The following is a 14,546-nucleotide window of genomic DNA, read 5'->3' as shown; positions in this document are numbered from 1 at the left end:
GGTTCTCGGGGTGGACATTCAGCCCTTGATTAGGCTGCGTGCAAACTGCAGCAGGGAAAACAGAGAAGGTGGAGGGACGTTTTGTTTTTGGATTTGCCACTCCAGCCGTTAAAGTACCCTTCCATTAAAGTAAAATCTAAAAAAAAAAATCCCTACAATAAAACAAAAACAAACAAAAGCCACACAGCCACATTTCAAATGTTCACTTGGCGCAGCAGCACAACTTGTACTTTCTCCTGTACTCTCGTTCTAATTTGAGCTGGCATCGGTTTTCAAACCTTTATTTATCCAGGGAGAGTTTTGCTGAGCACGCTTGCTGTTTTTCGGCAACGCCCTCCTTCACATTCGCACCTGGGAGCTGTAGTCATCAGTTTTTATGGATAAAAAAAGGTATTGCGCTGTCCTTCTGACACAGTTCGATGGTATCTTACCTTTGGGTGATTTGAAACTTTAATGTGTAATCATAGCTAAATCCCATGAGGCTAACTAGCTTGTTAAAATCATAAAGTATTATTGCACTGTTTTCATAATGGTGAAAAACAATGCAACAAACAGGCAGTGAGTGAAAGAACCCAACAAGACAAAGAGTGGGAAGAAAAAAACAGAGAGGTTTGTCATCTTTTCAAAAAGTCACAATATCATTTAATATAAAACACCTTTAAATTGAACATAATGAGGAATTCATCATCAGGAGTTCCACCAATCCACTACCACTTGAACACTGCAGTCCACCTCGACGGCAGCTGACTTCAATGGTACTTCCGAGTGCACACAGAAAAGGGTTGAAACATGCATTTACTACATTGTACAAAGTCAAAAGCGAAAAACAGGAGGTCTTTTTTTTGCCATCATTGGCAGAGAGTCTCATTGCCTCGTGGGGGATCCAGAGGCAAAAGGGGGGACAGTCTTGATAGTTGGGCATGTACAGAGGTGTCCATTTGTTCCCTGGCACTTAGGGGGAAAAGTGTCCTCCTCTCTTTTAGATCGACAGCTGAAGGGAAAGTGAAAACTTGGTGTAAGGCAGGAAAATGACTCAACATACTTCAGATATTTCAGATTAACAGATGTGGACTTGCTTAATTTTGACAAACAGCAGTGTCAGTGCGGCTCCTGTGCTGTGAAGTCTGCACACAGTGTTTTGTAGGTCTTGGCAGTAACAGAGAGCTGTCTCTCTCTACACATGCTCCCCCAACATGTTGCTGGTAACGATCAATGGAAGCACAATGTCCAAAGCAAGCATCATTCTCCTTAATCTATGACAATCCCATAATGAGGCTGCGTTTTTGAATGTCAGACACGTAGGAAATAGACTGAAGAGATTCCTCCCTTTCGTCCATTCACACTGACGACACTTTGATAACACATTTCATTCCCAGCTTCGTCCCTCCCTCTCTCTCTCTCTCCCCCTCCCTCCCTCTCTTCTAGCACACACACTCAAACACGCTCACACTACAGATGCCACGGAGGTGACGGAGGTCACCTTATTGTCTTCTGCCCAGGGCTGCAGGTTCTGCAGGGCGTACAGGGAGGAGTTGTGCAGGCAGAGCGGGTCCGGCTGCAGAGGCTGGCTCAACGTCTTCTGGAAAGCTTCCTGCTGAAGCTGCAGCATCAGCCGGTTGGCCTGCTGCCTCTCAGCCTCTCTCTCCTCTGCGGTCTGTCTCCTGGACGGAGGGGGGGACACAAAGGGGCAACAGAGGAAGATATAAGACCCATATAATATTTTTATGGGGCACGTATACAAGATAATGTCACATACCAAGCAATGTTTGTCCCGTAAGCTCATAAAGGCTCATGAGAACGTTTTTTTTCCCCAAATAAACTGGACATATTCTAATTTATATTTAAGCAAAGGGGTCCCAAGTTAGACATAATAAATGACATAATATTCTAGGCAAGCAAAAATAAATATTTCCTTTAATTTTTCCCTTTTTTCTCACAGATAAATCGAATACCTCATATATTATCTAGTACAACAAGAACAGAAAAACATTTTAGTTAATCTGGTCACAACTGGTGAACACATGCAACCAGTGACAAGTGTAACAACTGTCTGTCACAAGCCCAAAAGGCTGAAAAGCACTACATTAAAGGATATCAGACTGATGCTGTGCTCTAGCTCCTTTTAAAAACACTCAATAAACGTTTGTGAAAGAATAACAGTATTATAAAAGTGCAAAGTGCAACTTGTTGAAAATCAAAAGTATCAATAAGTAAAGAAATGCCTGCCTGAAACTGGGTTTCCAGTGTTGCTTCTGGTGTTTTAAAGCGTGCGTCTTTTTCTTTGGCAGCTAATCATGACTATTAATGTGAGCAGTCAAAAGTCAGGGGGAAAAGAAAAGCAGTAAAGTTATATGTGTCTCTGAAAATGTGCAAATAAAATGTATTCATTTCCAAACTGGCTGCTTTTACTGTGTGTTTATTCAACAAGGGTGCCAGTGACTTCAGCTTCAGGCCAGATGACAGCTGATCAGGATAAGTGACAGGTGTTGGTGAGGGGACGTGACTAACGCATGGGGAGGAGGTACATTACACTTCCTGCCTCAAGGTAAAAAAGAAAAAAAAAACAAACAGATGTACCGGTTTTGTTTTTTTTTCTTTTCAGAACAACTTATGTTACCAGTCACATATATCCTATATACTGTGTCAGTGAATGCTGATATTAACATTTGCTTTGTTGATAAGTAGCACAGATGTTTGCTTTTTTCTGACAAACCTGCATGTCTGTTTAAGGTGATACATCTTGTTAGATTCACAGTGTTTAAGCGTCCAGAGAGAGAGAATCTCTAGTGATCAGCATTATCGTGGGTGTCGAGAAAAAAAAAGTGAGCCGAGAAGGTAAATGCAGGAGAGGAGTGAAAAATATTAATAACTTATTAAGAATTTCAAAATTCAGAGTAGATGAAATGCTGCTTTTGTTTATCCATTGTTTCTTCTCCTGAGATGAAGTTTCATTCATTTTCAATTCTCCTGATATTTTCATGATCGTTGGGACATTTTCTCCTCTCTGTGTGTTTGCTCATTTCAACCAAGAAATGCTCTAAACGCAGATTAAGAATATTAAATTAATCACGTAATTGGCTCTTTTGAATTTCTGCTGGTGTGACTAATAACGCAAACCATAATAAATAAATGTTTTCCATCAAAATCAACAATGAAATACAAATGGCGGGTGGAAATCACAGGCGGAAACACACCTCTAAAACACTCTTTCATGCACACCAACATCCATCCATTAGCCACACATTATTGTTAACAGCATTATCATAATCTGATTCCGTGGCTGTTGATTTGATCATCCTCTTGTTACTAGCGTAGTCGTCACGCAAAGACATCCCTCATGCTCATCCTATCAGGTGCACACTACAGGGAGATGGCATAAATCTAAGCAAAACTAGGAAATCAGAGGGAAAAAAATGAGTTTAGCCAATTCCCTCGTTACTTGTGACATGCCATTCAGTCTTAGATTTAGTTTGGTGGTGTTTATTTTCAGCATTTTCATTTTTATTACATCTTTGCAGTGAAAAATGCATCTTAGTTTCTCGCTGCTAGTGGTGGGATTGTTGGAATCTTTCAAATAAATGCACCTTTTTTTTTCTTTAAAGAGTATCATAAAAACTAAATTCCAATATTATGGTTGTTTTGAGACAAATTAACCAATAAACTAAGTCATAAATGTTAACCAGCCGAAGTTTTAAAATGTTCTGTTCTAATAGTAAAAACCTTTAGGATCATTTAAACATTAAAACCCTAAAAGGTAATTTAGTTGTTTATAATATGCTTTGAAATATGTGTCCTGTCCCTTTAACTATGGGCAGGGCCTCCTAATTTGATTTCCCACTCATTTACTTCCAAATGGCTATAAACAACAGTTAGAATGAAGTGAAGGAGTGTGTGTGTTTTTTCTGTCTATGGACTTGGCAGTCGATTTCTCCTGTGAGTGTTTCAGTATTGCTTTGGACAGCAGGTTTCTAAAAGGCCTTTCAGGGGGCTCAGGAGTAATTGTGCTTGGTCAAGTGAACTGGCCTCGAACTGGCAGCTAGGCTAAGCAAAATAGGTGTTGTGTTGTGTTGTACGACGCCTCGGATGCTTCAGCTGCGGGCCATTTTGCTCGTGTTTAAGGTAAAACAGTGGTAAGCATTTTGGAGCCAAGAGCAAAAACACAGGACACATTCAGCGCTGTTGATTTATGGCGCAAGTTAAATTGGAAGGAGTGGCTCTTCTTAGTGAACATCCTGGCCTCATAAAGACAAACAGCCTCTGAAAAATCCAGCATGCCTCTTTGTTTCGTTTAAGTCGGTCATGAGGTAAAAAAAAATGAGCAAAATATCGCACATGGAAGAGAGATTTGTCACACTTTAGGGTCACTCTTCTCTGTTTTCACACCAGTAAAGGACACTGAACTGCACCGAATAACCCTCGAAGGGAAGGAACATCCTGCTGCAAGCTTACCGCCATTTTGTCCGTCTGTTCTGAAACCAGGTCTTGACTTGTGCATCTGTCATCTTCAGGGCCTTGGCCAAGGTGGCTCGCTCAGCCGACGCCAGGTACTTCTGCCGATGAAAACGTTTCTCCAGCTCACAGATCTGCACCCGGCTGAAAGAGGTGCGAGGCTTTTTCCTCTTGGGCGGCGTCCGGTTCTGGTAAGGGTGGCCGATACGACGGGTCACGGAGAAGGGTGACAGGGCAGCTGAAAAGTGCAACAAGAGAGGATTTACTTGACTTTGTTTGATGATTTTTAAGCAACTCACTTGGTGGACTGCAGATTGGAAGTCTTCCTTTAAAAGAGGTCCATGTTATTTGAGATTACTGTAACTAATCGAGGTGTCTAGACTGTAAGGGTTCAAGATTAATCTGTTAGTATAAGTAGTTATTTCCATTTCCAAACTGGAATGATCTGTGCTTATGAAAAAACAACTTATTTCCCTTGAGGTTTTGTTTATATACGCTCGTGTTATTAACACAATTTTGTTTTCAGTCCTTGATTAGATAGAATTATTGTCCATTTTGTCTTAACTCTGGAAAAGCCAGTGTGTTTGGGGAGTCTAAGAGAAGACCCAGAAGCTGTCAGTTGAAGATAAATGTAATTACAACTAATATTCCCCTGCCAGATTTTGAAAACCAAGCAGCACACTGGTTTGTACAAAGAGGAAGTCAGAGGAAAACTCATAGAGAAACATGTAGAGAGCCGGGAGCTGCAGTATGAGCTCGGAAAGCAATTCAAAAAAAAGATACAGATAAATTGGCATCCTAGAGTTAAACAATGGCAAAGAAATCATTAGAAATAAAGGTTTAAACTTCTACTTTAGCAATATTGTTTACATTTTCACAAACAAAGACAGAAAAAAACACTCAATATCTATGGATGCATTTAGAAATCAAGTGTGAGACAGATAGGTGAGGTAGGGGAGACGATTGGTGGGGGGGTGACTCACCTGGGCAAGCCCCCTTTGGGAAAGGATAGTCTGCTAGAAGGCCACTGCCGTCTCGCAGGTGAGCGAGCTCAGGGTAATAGCATTTGGCTAATGTCTCCACAGTGCTCCAGACAGGGACCCTGCCGATGTCTCCCTTGGGGAGAGGACAGAGGGGCCCGGCAGGCCCTGGCCCCCCTGTGGCCTCTCCGACTCGGCTCTCCTCAGCCTGCTCCCCTAAAGGAAAGGGAGACACAGTGAGGTCCCACATCTGGAGCACAGCAGCAGCAGCAGCAGCAGCCACTGTGCGGGCGCCGACGCATAGCAGCTAATCACATGATGGAAGCCTGAATGATGAACAGAGTCTGCTTTAATGTAATCTACTGCTAGTCTCTTAAGTTATCCTTTGGAGAGGTTTTGCTCCAAAATGAGATATCTGCCATTTAGAAAAATAAATGACAACTAGCAGGGTTACAAAGATAAATCAAGCACATGCTGGTCAGCCAATCAGAATTAGACAATGGGGGTTATCCACTGGCAATGTGAGGGACACAATATGATTTAATAACCACACTAATAATGTTAACCCACTTAAAACAATAGCACTAGTAATGTCAGCCCTATTCACAGACTTTCAACCAAACACAGTAAAGCTTTTGTTATTTTGGGAGGATTTTTTTGACAAATCAAATTCAAAGATGTTCAATTTTTGCACAAAAACATTGACCATATCTCATTTGTCATCATTTTCCCCAAACAGATGACCTAGAACTTACAGATACTGCTGCTGGATTTGAGGTAATGATTTATTCTTTTCAATAAATCGCACGAGCATACATTGGCCGGACTGCTTTACGTCTTCTCAACTGCTTTGTCACCGTGTCTCTTGAAAAATATGAATTGCACCCTGCCACTGTATTGTGTTTTTCTTCAATCTGTGCCTCACTGCCTGGTGGCTCACTTTCACATATCACCGTATCTCGGTATTAATAACAACTTATCTTCTGCATCATAAAATATCTATGAATCCTGTCTATTTTGTCAGCCATGGGTAAACAGAAGATCGATAAATGTAATGAGATCGTTTCTGGCCATGGATCCACTCCCCAGCCACATTCTCATTCTGAGGCAGAATGGAAATCAACAAGAGAGGGAAAAAAAAAAAAAAAAAAAAAGGGATTCTGTCTCTTTTTCTCCCTCTCCAAGTATCTTTGTGTCATTCCTCCCCAGCAAGCTGTTTTGCCTCCTGTCTTACAGGGTGTTTATTTGTTTTTGTTTTGTCAGAAAAGCTCACCAGAAGCCAAAATGAATATGAAAACATCTGCATAGGTGTCCCCCCGAGGGCCACGTGCTGCCGCTGCTGCTCGCACAGTTTCAGCGACCTGAAAATTCATTTGCCACACAGACGATGACAATTTGGTTGGAAAATGGAACATGAAGCTATTATGTGCCCGGCAGTCGTTTCCAGAGAGCTGCCAACGTCCCCTGATAGTGCTGAGTGGCAAATTGAGGCGTACACGAGCAAATGATTTGTAAAATACAGATGAATAGCTGCGATGTGCTGTTACAGTCGGTCACATAAAGTGTAAATCTAACGCAAATTCAGTGCCTGAAATGAAAACTCACCACCTTCTATTGTGTATTGTGGTGGATTTATGGTGACCATGTGTTCTTTTTCTTCCACTCATTATTATTTTTAATCTCCTATGGTAATGTTCCAATAATATTATTATCAGGTTTCACATTATGTGTCGCTCTGATGCTCAGTAGTAGCATAAATGGTAATCGTATCCCTCTAATACTCCTTATGGGACACAGAGGGGCTTCTCTGGTATTTAATCACGAGTTTATACTGACCAAATCCCCATGATGTTTCTGATATTTCTATAAGGTTCGCAAAGTAGACTGTAGCACCTCTGTGGCCCTTAATAGTGAGTTTATGGTGACCTTATTGCTCTTCGTGGAATGTTTTTAAATGGAACACGATTCACAGTCTTATTCTTATGTTGAATTTTCTATGATGTTTCTACTACATATACATTTAGATATTGTTGTTGTTACTTTTTGGCTGGCGTCTCGTTGCCTAAAACTATCTGCAGCCTTTCTGGGACACACACTGAGAGCGAACAGGCCTGTTGTTGCTCCCAGCGGCAGGTCTGGCTAACTAATACTGCATTAGATGGCTATTTCAGGCCATCTGCGGGCTAACTAATGGACCAGGCACATACAAGCACGTTCAGAGGCAACCCAAGTGGAACACAGCATGCTGCAGGAGCCTTTAGATGTGCCAACTGCAGAAAAGCTTCGCCTCAGTGTGCAAAACACTGCATCAGCCATGTTTAATGTTTTGACTGACTGGTGTAAGGCTGAGACCCTTCAGGAATCGGATGTCTTCAGATTTATCCGTTGCTGTTATTATTGGGACTGTAAGCTACACAAGACAGTAAAGGCTGTAATGCTTGAGCTTGTGTGACCCTGTGAGCACAAAACCAACATCAAATTAAAAGACTGTTCCTGCTCAACTGCATCAGTCCTAATGAAATTACATAGATGGAAATAAGCATAATGTTCTTCTATTCTTGTGTCTATGGCACCCAAATGTCTTGATTGTGCCCTTTTATTAAACAAATTTGTTACATAGTGAGTTCAAACTAACCTTTAACTACAGCATTATCCTCACAACAAAGCTATAAGGCAGTATGACAAAAAAATGTTTCCAATATATATATATATATATGTATATATATTTATAGTTCAGTCTCAGTATTTTGAGAAATACTGATTTCAGAAATTGCAGCTCATTGAGAAGCCTGTCAATATAATGTCACTGTAAATATTTTGAATATTATGAAATGAGCTGTGATTGTGGCGAAAATCTTTGCATTAACCATCACAGGGGGTGTGTGTGTGTGTGGGGGGGGGGTTGTGATCCAAAGTTGGGCTTTTAATTATTTTCTCTGCGAGAAGAATAATTATGCAGTAACATTACCCTAAATACAGCCTGGAAAACAGTTAAACTGTTAATGTTGCTTCTGTGCAGAGACTATTTAAAAAAAGAGTCCAAAAAAGAAAGAAAAAACAGCAAGAAACAAACAAAAAAAGAAAAAAAAAAGAATATGGCTAATTAAAGAAATAAATGAGTGAAATAAACAAATGAAAAAGAAAATGGGTGGAGTGTACTGAATCTGCTGCCTGGGTAATACAATTTAGCATAAGCACATCAAAAAATAAAATGCTACCATGGAGAATATGTTTCCCATAATAAAACCATCTATACTTAATAACACTTCTCGGTGACAGCGCCTCCCTTCCCCACTGCGGATATTACCTTTGTAGCAATCTAATAAATATATCCGTGAAGGATTCTAAAGGGGATATTGAAATTTAACATGAACATATATTGCTATTTATTACACTGCACGGCACAAAAGGCGGGGACACTGTTTTCTGTCACGCCGAGAATCAGGAAACAAGGAGCGAGTTCAACGCGGACATAAAATCATATTTTTCTGCTCTGCTGCCATTAACACCCAGACAGAGATTTATTGGAGAGAAAAAAGGGTTTAATTATGTTTTTTTATTGGTGCTTCGTGGCCTGTAGAGCTGCGCATGCTGTATTATGGCTCTGTTTATTATCAAGATGCCCAAACGATGCACATTATCTTCTATAACCACGGTTATTATTGTTATGATTATTATGCTGCTTTACAGCAACCTTTAAATATTTAAATATTCGCGTCAGTGTCTGTGTGTGTGGATTTAAACCGTCCACATCAAGACTTTATGATTCTTCCTATCCTGGGCTGTAAAATACTTTTTGAACTTTCATGTAATTAATTGGTTTTCATATCATTCAATTGTTACAAGCCTTTTTTTGTTGTTGTTGCTTTCCCACTACTTAGTTTGTATTATTTTATAATTATAAATTATTATCATTATTTCTTTTTTTTTTTATGTGATGAACAGAAATGTTTAAATCAAGTAAAATCCAGTCCTATTTTTTGGGGGCAGAAATAACACTGCAGTTGCCAAAACACAACCACCATTACTACTACTACTACTATTAATAATAATAAAAATAATAATTATAATAACAATAATAATAATAATAATAATAATAACATTAATAATCGGAATAATTGGGACGAATTTAGGTGGGAATTGGGATAAAAGATGAATGAACGTGGCTGTAAACTGAGTGAACACAGAGATGAGTTAAACCCACAGTAGTGTGTTAACAAGTCTTATTTTTAGAGATGGATTAAATTAGATGGATTAAATTATTCCTCAACACCCCAAAGCTTAATCCTTTGAGTCAGTCTGATACAACTTCTCATGATTTATAACACGAATTCAGGCCACAAGGACGCCAAGTGGTGAAAAATTAGAAAAGGCTATTTTACAGGATTCGTTTACATCCCTACTAAAAAATAAAAAAAATAAAAAAAACCTCCCACGGCTGCCAGAGCTGGAGGCTGGCAGGAGAAATGTTGAGCTGTTTAAAGCTGAACGGGGCCGTTTTTCTCCTCCGGTTTCAACTTGAAAAGCGATGAGAAAAACAAGAAACAAAGAAACATTTCAAATGCTTCTCTGTCCATCAGGATAGATGATAGTCCATTTGATTTACTTTTATGGGAAACAGAGCAGGCTAAATGTGGATAGTGTGTGTGTGTGTGTGTGTGTGTGTGTGTGTGTGTGTGTGTGCTGCTACTGTAGCTGCTGCTGATCTTTGGCTGATCAATACAGTGGAAAGATATAAGCTGCGAAATAATTACAGCGACACAAAGCTGAGAGAAATTAAACGAGAGGCCCTCGGTGACTATGAGTAGAATTGATAAGCCTATTTACACTGTATCTTTTTGCAGTTGACATATCGTCCCCCAGTATTTAATAATTAATCAGGCAGAAATAACGGAATAGTGAATATTTAATGCGTGGAGAGGTGTGTGTGAGTGTGTGTGTGAGTGTGTGTGTGTTGGGGAGTGAGGGAGGTGGAGGGGGGGGGGGTCATCCATGATGTTCTTCATTTTCAGCTTCATAACGATGAGGTCATGAGAAAAACAGCAGAGGAACCACCCCTCTGATAAACTCCGTTAATAAGGAGAAGACTGTGACACAGGCTGCACGAAATAAAGACAGTATGGTCATATAAAGTCCTCCTGCCGCAGAATTTCACTTCTAATAGTTTTGAAGTGTACTTTGTTATTTGTTTGAAGTTATTGAACCCTTGAACATACCAGGGCTACAGGGATGGCCACCTTAACAGTTTCAAATTGGATGACTTTGGCACACCATTAGTAATAAAATAAATAAACGGGTGCATTAAAAATGCCACTCTTCGACGTTTTTGCAGGTAAGATACAAAAGCACATGAATAAATAAAAAATCTCGGGTGATCTAGCACTAATAATTAAACTGAGGTTATGTAATGTAGATTATTAAACTATTGCACTACAGAAAATACTGGAAAACTACATAATAATGCCTCATCAAGTACAATTTTATTTTTTTTTTTATCTTCAAAAAGGGAGCAAAAATAATCTGTCTGGACTCTACAAATGTGCTGTTGTCTAATGTTTGTATTATTGCTGCGTCATTGTATCTGAGAGGGACACAAAACTGGCACTTTTCTTTTTTCTTTTTTTTTCCTCCAAATTCACAATCTTACAGAGAAAGAAATGGAGCATCTAAATTCGTCTGAGACGTTTGCAAAGAATCCGGGTGGATGAAGACCTCAGCCTGAGCTTCATAAAATCCAGTCAAAGTCAACAAAATGAGTGTGAGGTGTCAGAGAATTTACAGTATGCGAATTATGCAGATTAATTTTGAAGGCTACGGAAAAGTGAGGCACTGCATTCAGGCAATGTGTGTCTCTAAACTGAAACAGAGATGCAGCATTACTCTTAGTGGTAAATATTTTCAATGCATAATAATAATAATAATAAGAATAAGAATAATAATCTGACACGTGTTATTTCTATTATGACTCAACTTCCTGCTTTCTCAGTTGGCTCACATTTAAAAAAAAAAAAAAAATCATTCATCTGAGACGTTGTTATCCGTCATCCGTTCTAAATGGAGAGTGATGGTTCAATACTGATTCATCAGCATGTCCGCGCCAATTTCTCCACTCGTTCATCAGACTGCCCTTCCAGAATAATAAAACTGAGATTACAACCCTAAAGATGAAATCAGCTCCACTTTGTCGGGCCATTAGGCCCAGAGTAGTCTGCACGCTTCAGGGCTGTTTTTAACACAAATGCCGGAAAATGAACCACTCACACCTGTGAGGCCGTGAGAGAAATGTGAAATACTGCTACTACAGGTGGAGATGCATGGAGGTACTCTGGAGGTTCTATCATCCTCTGGCCTACTTCTGTCTAAATGGGGAACACAAATCAGACTACAGGAGCTGCAGGATCACAATGAAACTCTTTTTTTTTTTACCTGTTAATCTGTCCTTGGCAAACCTCCTACTGCTCTCCATCCACGGGAAGGTGAAGTTTGCTGCATTCCCCATCCCCATCCCAGGCACCGAGGGGATGCCGGGTCCCATCCCTGGCGGATGCGCAGAAGGGGGTGGATGCGGCGCAGCAGCGACGGGCGGAGGCGGCATGGGTCTGTGCGCCGGCACCCGAATCACCCCACCGGCGCCGCCGCCCGAGTTCACGTTAACGTTCATGTTCATACTGACGTTCATGTTCATGTTGACGTTGTAGGAACCGGCCAGACTCGCCGCCGCCATGGAGCAGGCCGGGTTGTAGACGCTGTTGTACCCGTTGCTGTAGACGTTGGAGGCCAGCGCGTAATCCGGGTCGCCGGTCCGGTTGGGCAGCATGCAACCGCTGGACTGGTCCGAGCTGTTGAGGATCTGGTCGATCCCGAAGCTGATGGGCTCATGCTGCTGCTGGTGCGTCTGGTTCACCTCCTCGATCCCGGTGTGCTCCATAGTTTTTTTTTGTCGGTGATGTGTTTGTCAGTGGATTCTATCAGTGCTCGGATGTATTTTTGTCATATAGTATTTCACGCCTTGGGGGATGAAATGTTTGTATGTGTGCTGCAGTGTTTGGCTGTTTTTTGATTTCAAGCATCGACACAGGCCTGTTCTACTCCCAGGAAACCAATAACGTGTCCAGCGCTATCCAAAATCTTGCCATTATTTTTGTCCAGTAGTGAGCTCGGGCTTTCCCTAAATTAAATGCCTATCCGTCGGACTAAGAAAAAGCGTATCCATCTTTAACAGTGTGTTCTTTCCCTGTGAACTGGACACAAGGCAGTTTAGCAACAGGAAAAAAAAAGATGCCAAATGGTTATCCTGAGTACTTACAGACAAAAATCCGTGATTTTTTTTGGGGGGGAGGCAGTTCTCTGGAGAGGCTTGACGCGCTTTGTTCGCCTACTCTGGCGGAGACGATCCATACGCAGAGGGCAAGGTAAGGTGCCCAAGCTCGTCGCATCAAAATAAAGCAAGAGACAAAACAAAACAAACCGAAGGAGGCGAAAACGAAGCGCCGACCTCGCGGGCGTGGAGATTAATTGGAGGTGAGAGCGAGAGATGGCTCTGTTGTGCTGGACGGTGAAGTGCGTTTCAGCAGGTGAGACAAGCCTCTGCGTAAAAGCTGCCATTCGGTCATCCAGCCAAACCTCCCTCAATCCCTCCCTCCCCCAGCCTTCCTCCCTCCCTCCCTCCCTCCCTCCTCCTCCTCTGTAAGGGCAGTTGTTTTGCTCGGATGTCTTAAAGAAGCCGCAGCTTTCTTTATTTTCTGAAGCTTTTCTGGCGTTAAACGGGGGGTTTTGTGCCTTTTAGCGCCACTGAAGGCTCGGGTCAAGCGGTTTCCAAAGTGCTTTCGCTTCAGAACTCGTCTACTTGTTTAAAATAGTGAATAAGGTCAATCATTTCATTCATTCGTTCATTCAAGGTCAATCTTTGAAACCACGCAGCCAGAAAAAGAACAAATGGTCTCCCCACGCCACTACATATACATTGTTTGATCAGATTTCTTTTCCTATGGTTTAAAAATATCGTCGAATTGCCTGTGTAAATGTTTATTTTGATATTTGCATGTCCACCTTTTCTCTTCTTATTAGGTTTGTTCTTTTGTTTCTATCTGATTAAACTATTTGAAACGCGAGCTTAAAGTGATGCAGTGGGTCACAACCTTGACATGTGGAGAGTTTTTCCATGATAGGATTTTGTTCGGGAGCTTTCTGTTGGACATGACTCGGTGCAGAATTTGACAGCATGGTGAGCACTTTGGTCTTGAGGCAACAATGAAACACGGGTGCCTTTTTGTGTGTGCAAACAAAGCAGCCACACATTTACCCAGGGGCACATATAACTCACCCAAGGACCTTTAGAGTTCCCTTTAAAGCACCAATATTCGGATCAATGAACGATGGACGAATATAAGTAATAAATTGCGAGATGAGGGTCGTGCCAGAAAAAGGGCCCGAACTGTATCCCCTCAGTTTTAAAGGCAGGTTACAACAGTAAACTAGACTGTGTCCTACAGGGCACAATGTCAGTGATGTGCGTGTGAGCGAGAGCCGCTGAAGCAATAATCTGTTGCATTGTTACGCACAATGAAGCCATAAATCAGTTGATATTGACGGGAAGTGCGCAGCATATAGGCCTGATTTAAAGGCACTGATAGGACCGTTCAAATGTACATTATCGCAAAGTAATGAAATGTAAAGCATCCTGAGCGATATCCGGCCTGTATGAGAGACATGGTATAGACCCAGGAGTCAGATAAAGGCTGGATAGATAGATAGATAGATAGATAGATAGATAGATAGATAGATAGATAGATAGATAGATAGATAGATAGATAGATAGATAGATAGATAATTAAACAAATAAATAGCAGCTGGAGTCAGATCTTGGAGCCAAATGTGAAACGCGGCGTTGCTGATTTGCACAAATTATTTAACCTTTCTCCGCCCGGAGCGACGACGCGGATCGCCAGGGTCTCAATTCAATAAAAATGAAAAATGGCTCATAATAAAAGCGCGACACGGGGAAAAACGAATTTAATATATCACCGTTTTATTACGCACTTATTTCACTTTCCGTGCGAATAAAGATATCTCTCAACTGCACAAGGTGGCTAGAGGGAAGCATAAAAATCAATTGTG

The 14,546-nt window shown here is 41.1% G+C and overlaps 1 protein-coding gene across 2 annotated transcripts; it reads right to left on the bottom strand.

Annotated features, from left to right (window-relative positions):
- Window positions 1–622: 622 nt before the first annotated feature.
- tlx2 (T cell leukemia homeobox 2) lies at window positions 623–12,661 on the bottom strand. 2 transcript variants are annotated; one of them, XM_070836842.1, is made up of 5 exons: window positions 11,856–12,661; window positions 5,433–5,645; window positions 4,450–4,687; window positions 1,481–1,661; window positions 623–991 (listed from the first exon to the last, which is right to left on the bottom strand). In XM_070836842.1, the coding sequence occupies exons 1-5, from the start codon at window positions 12,355–12,357 to the stop codon at window positions 980–982; spliced, it is 1,146 nt and encodes a 381-aa protein (XP_070692943.1). In that variant the 5' UTR covers window positions 12,358–12,661; the 3' UTR covers window positions 623–979. The 2 variants fall into 2 exon arrangements, with proteins under 2 accessions (XP_070692943.1, XP_070692942.1); XM_070836841.1 differs by lacking the exon at window positions 623–991 and having other exon boundaries at window positions 1,445–1,661.
- Between the last annotated feature and the right edge of the window lie 1,885 nt (window positions 12,662–14,546).

The sequence above is a fragment of the Pempheris klunzingeri genome, chromosome 9, assembly GCF_042242105.1.
Source record: "Pempheris klunzingeri isolate RE-2024b chromosome 9, fPemKlu1.hap1, whole genome shotgun sequence".
Taxonomy (NCBI): Eukaryota; Metazoa; Chordata; class Actinopteri; order Acropomatiformes; family Pempheridae; genus Pempheris; species Pempheris klunzingeri.
The sequence above is the reverse complement of the archived record's forward strand: the minus strand, read 5'-3'. Positions and strand labels throughout refer to the sequence as shown.

What these genes read in the sequence shown, in the direction of transcription:
- tlx2 (XM_070836841.1), bottom strand. Translation starts at nt 12,357, where the DNA reads ATGGAGCACACCGGGATCGAGGAGGTGAACCAGACGCACCAGCAGCAG. An exon ending in CCCAAAGGGGGCTTGCCCAG is followed by an intron (nt 4,688 to 5,432) that starts GTGAGTCACCCC and finishes TGCACTTTTCAG; the next exon opens with CTGCCCTGTCACCCTTCTCC. An exon ending in AACAGACGGACAAAATGGCG is followed by an intron (nt 1,662 to 4,449) that starts GTAAGCTTGCAG and finishes CCCTCCGTCCAG; the next exon opens with GAGACAGACCGCAGAGGAGA.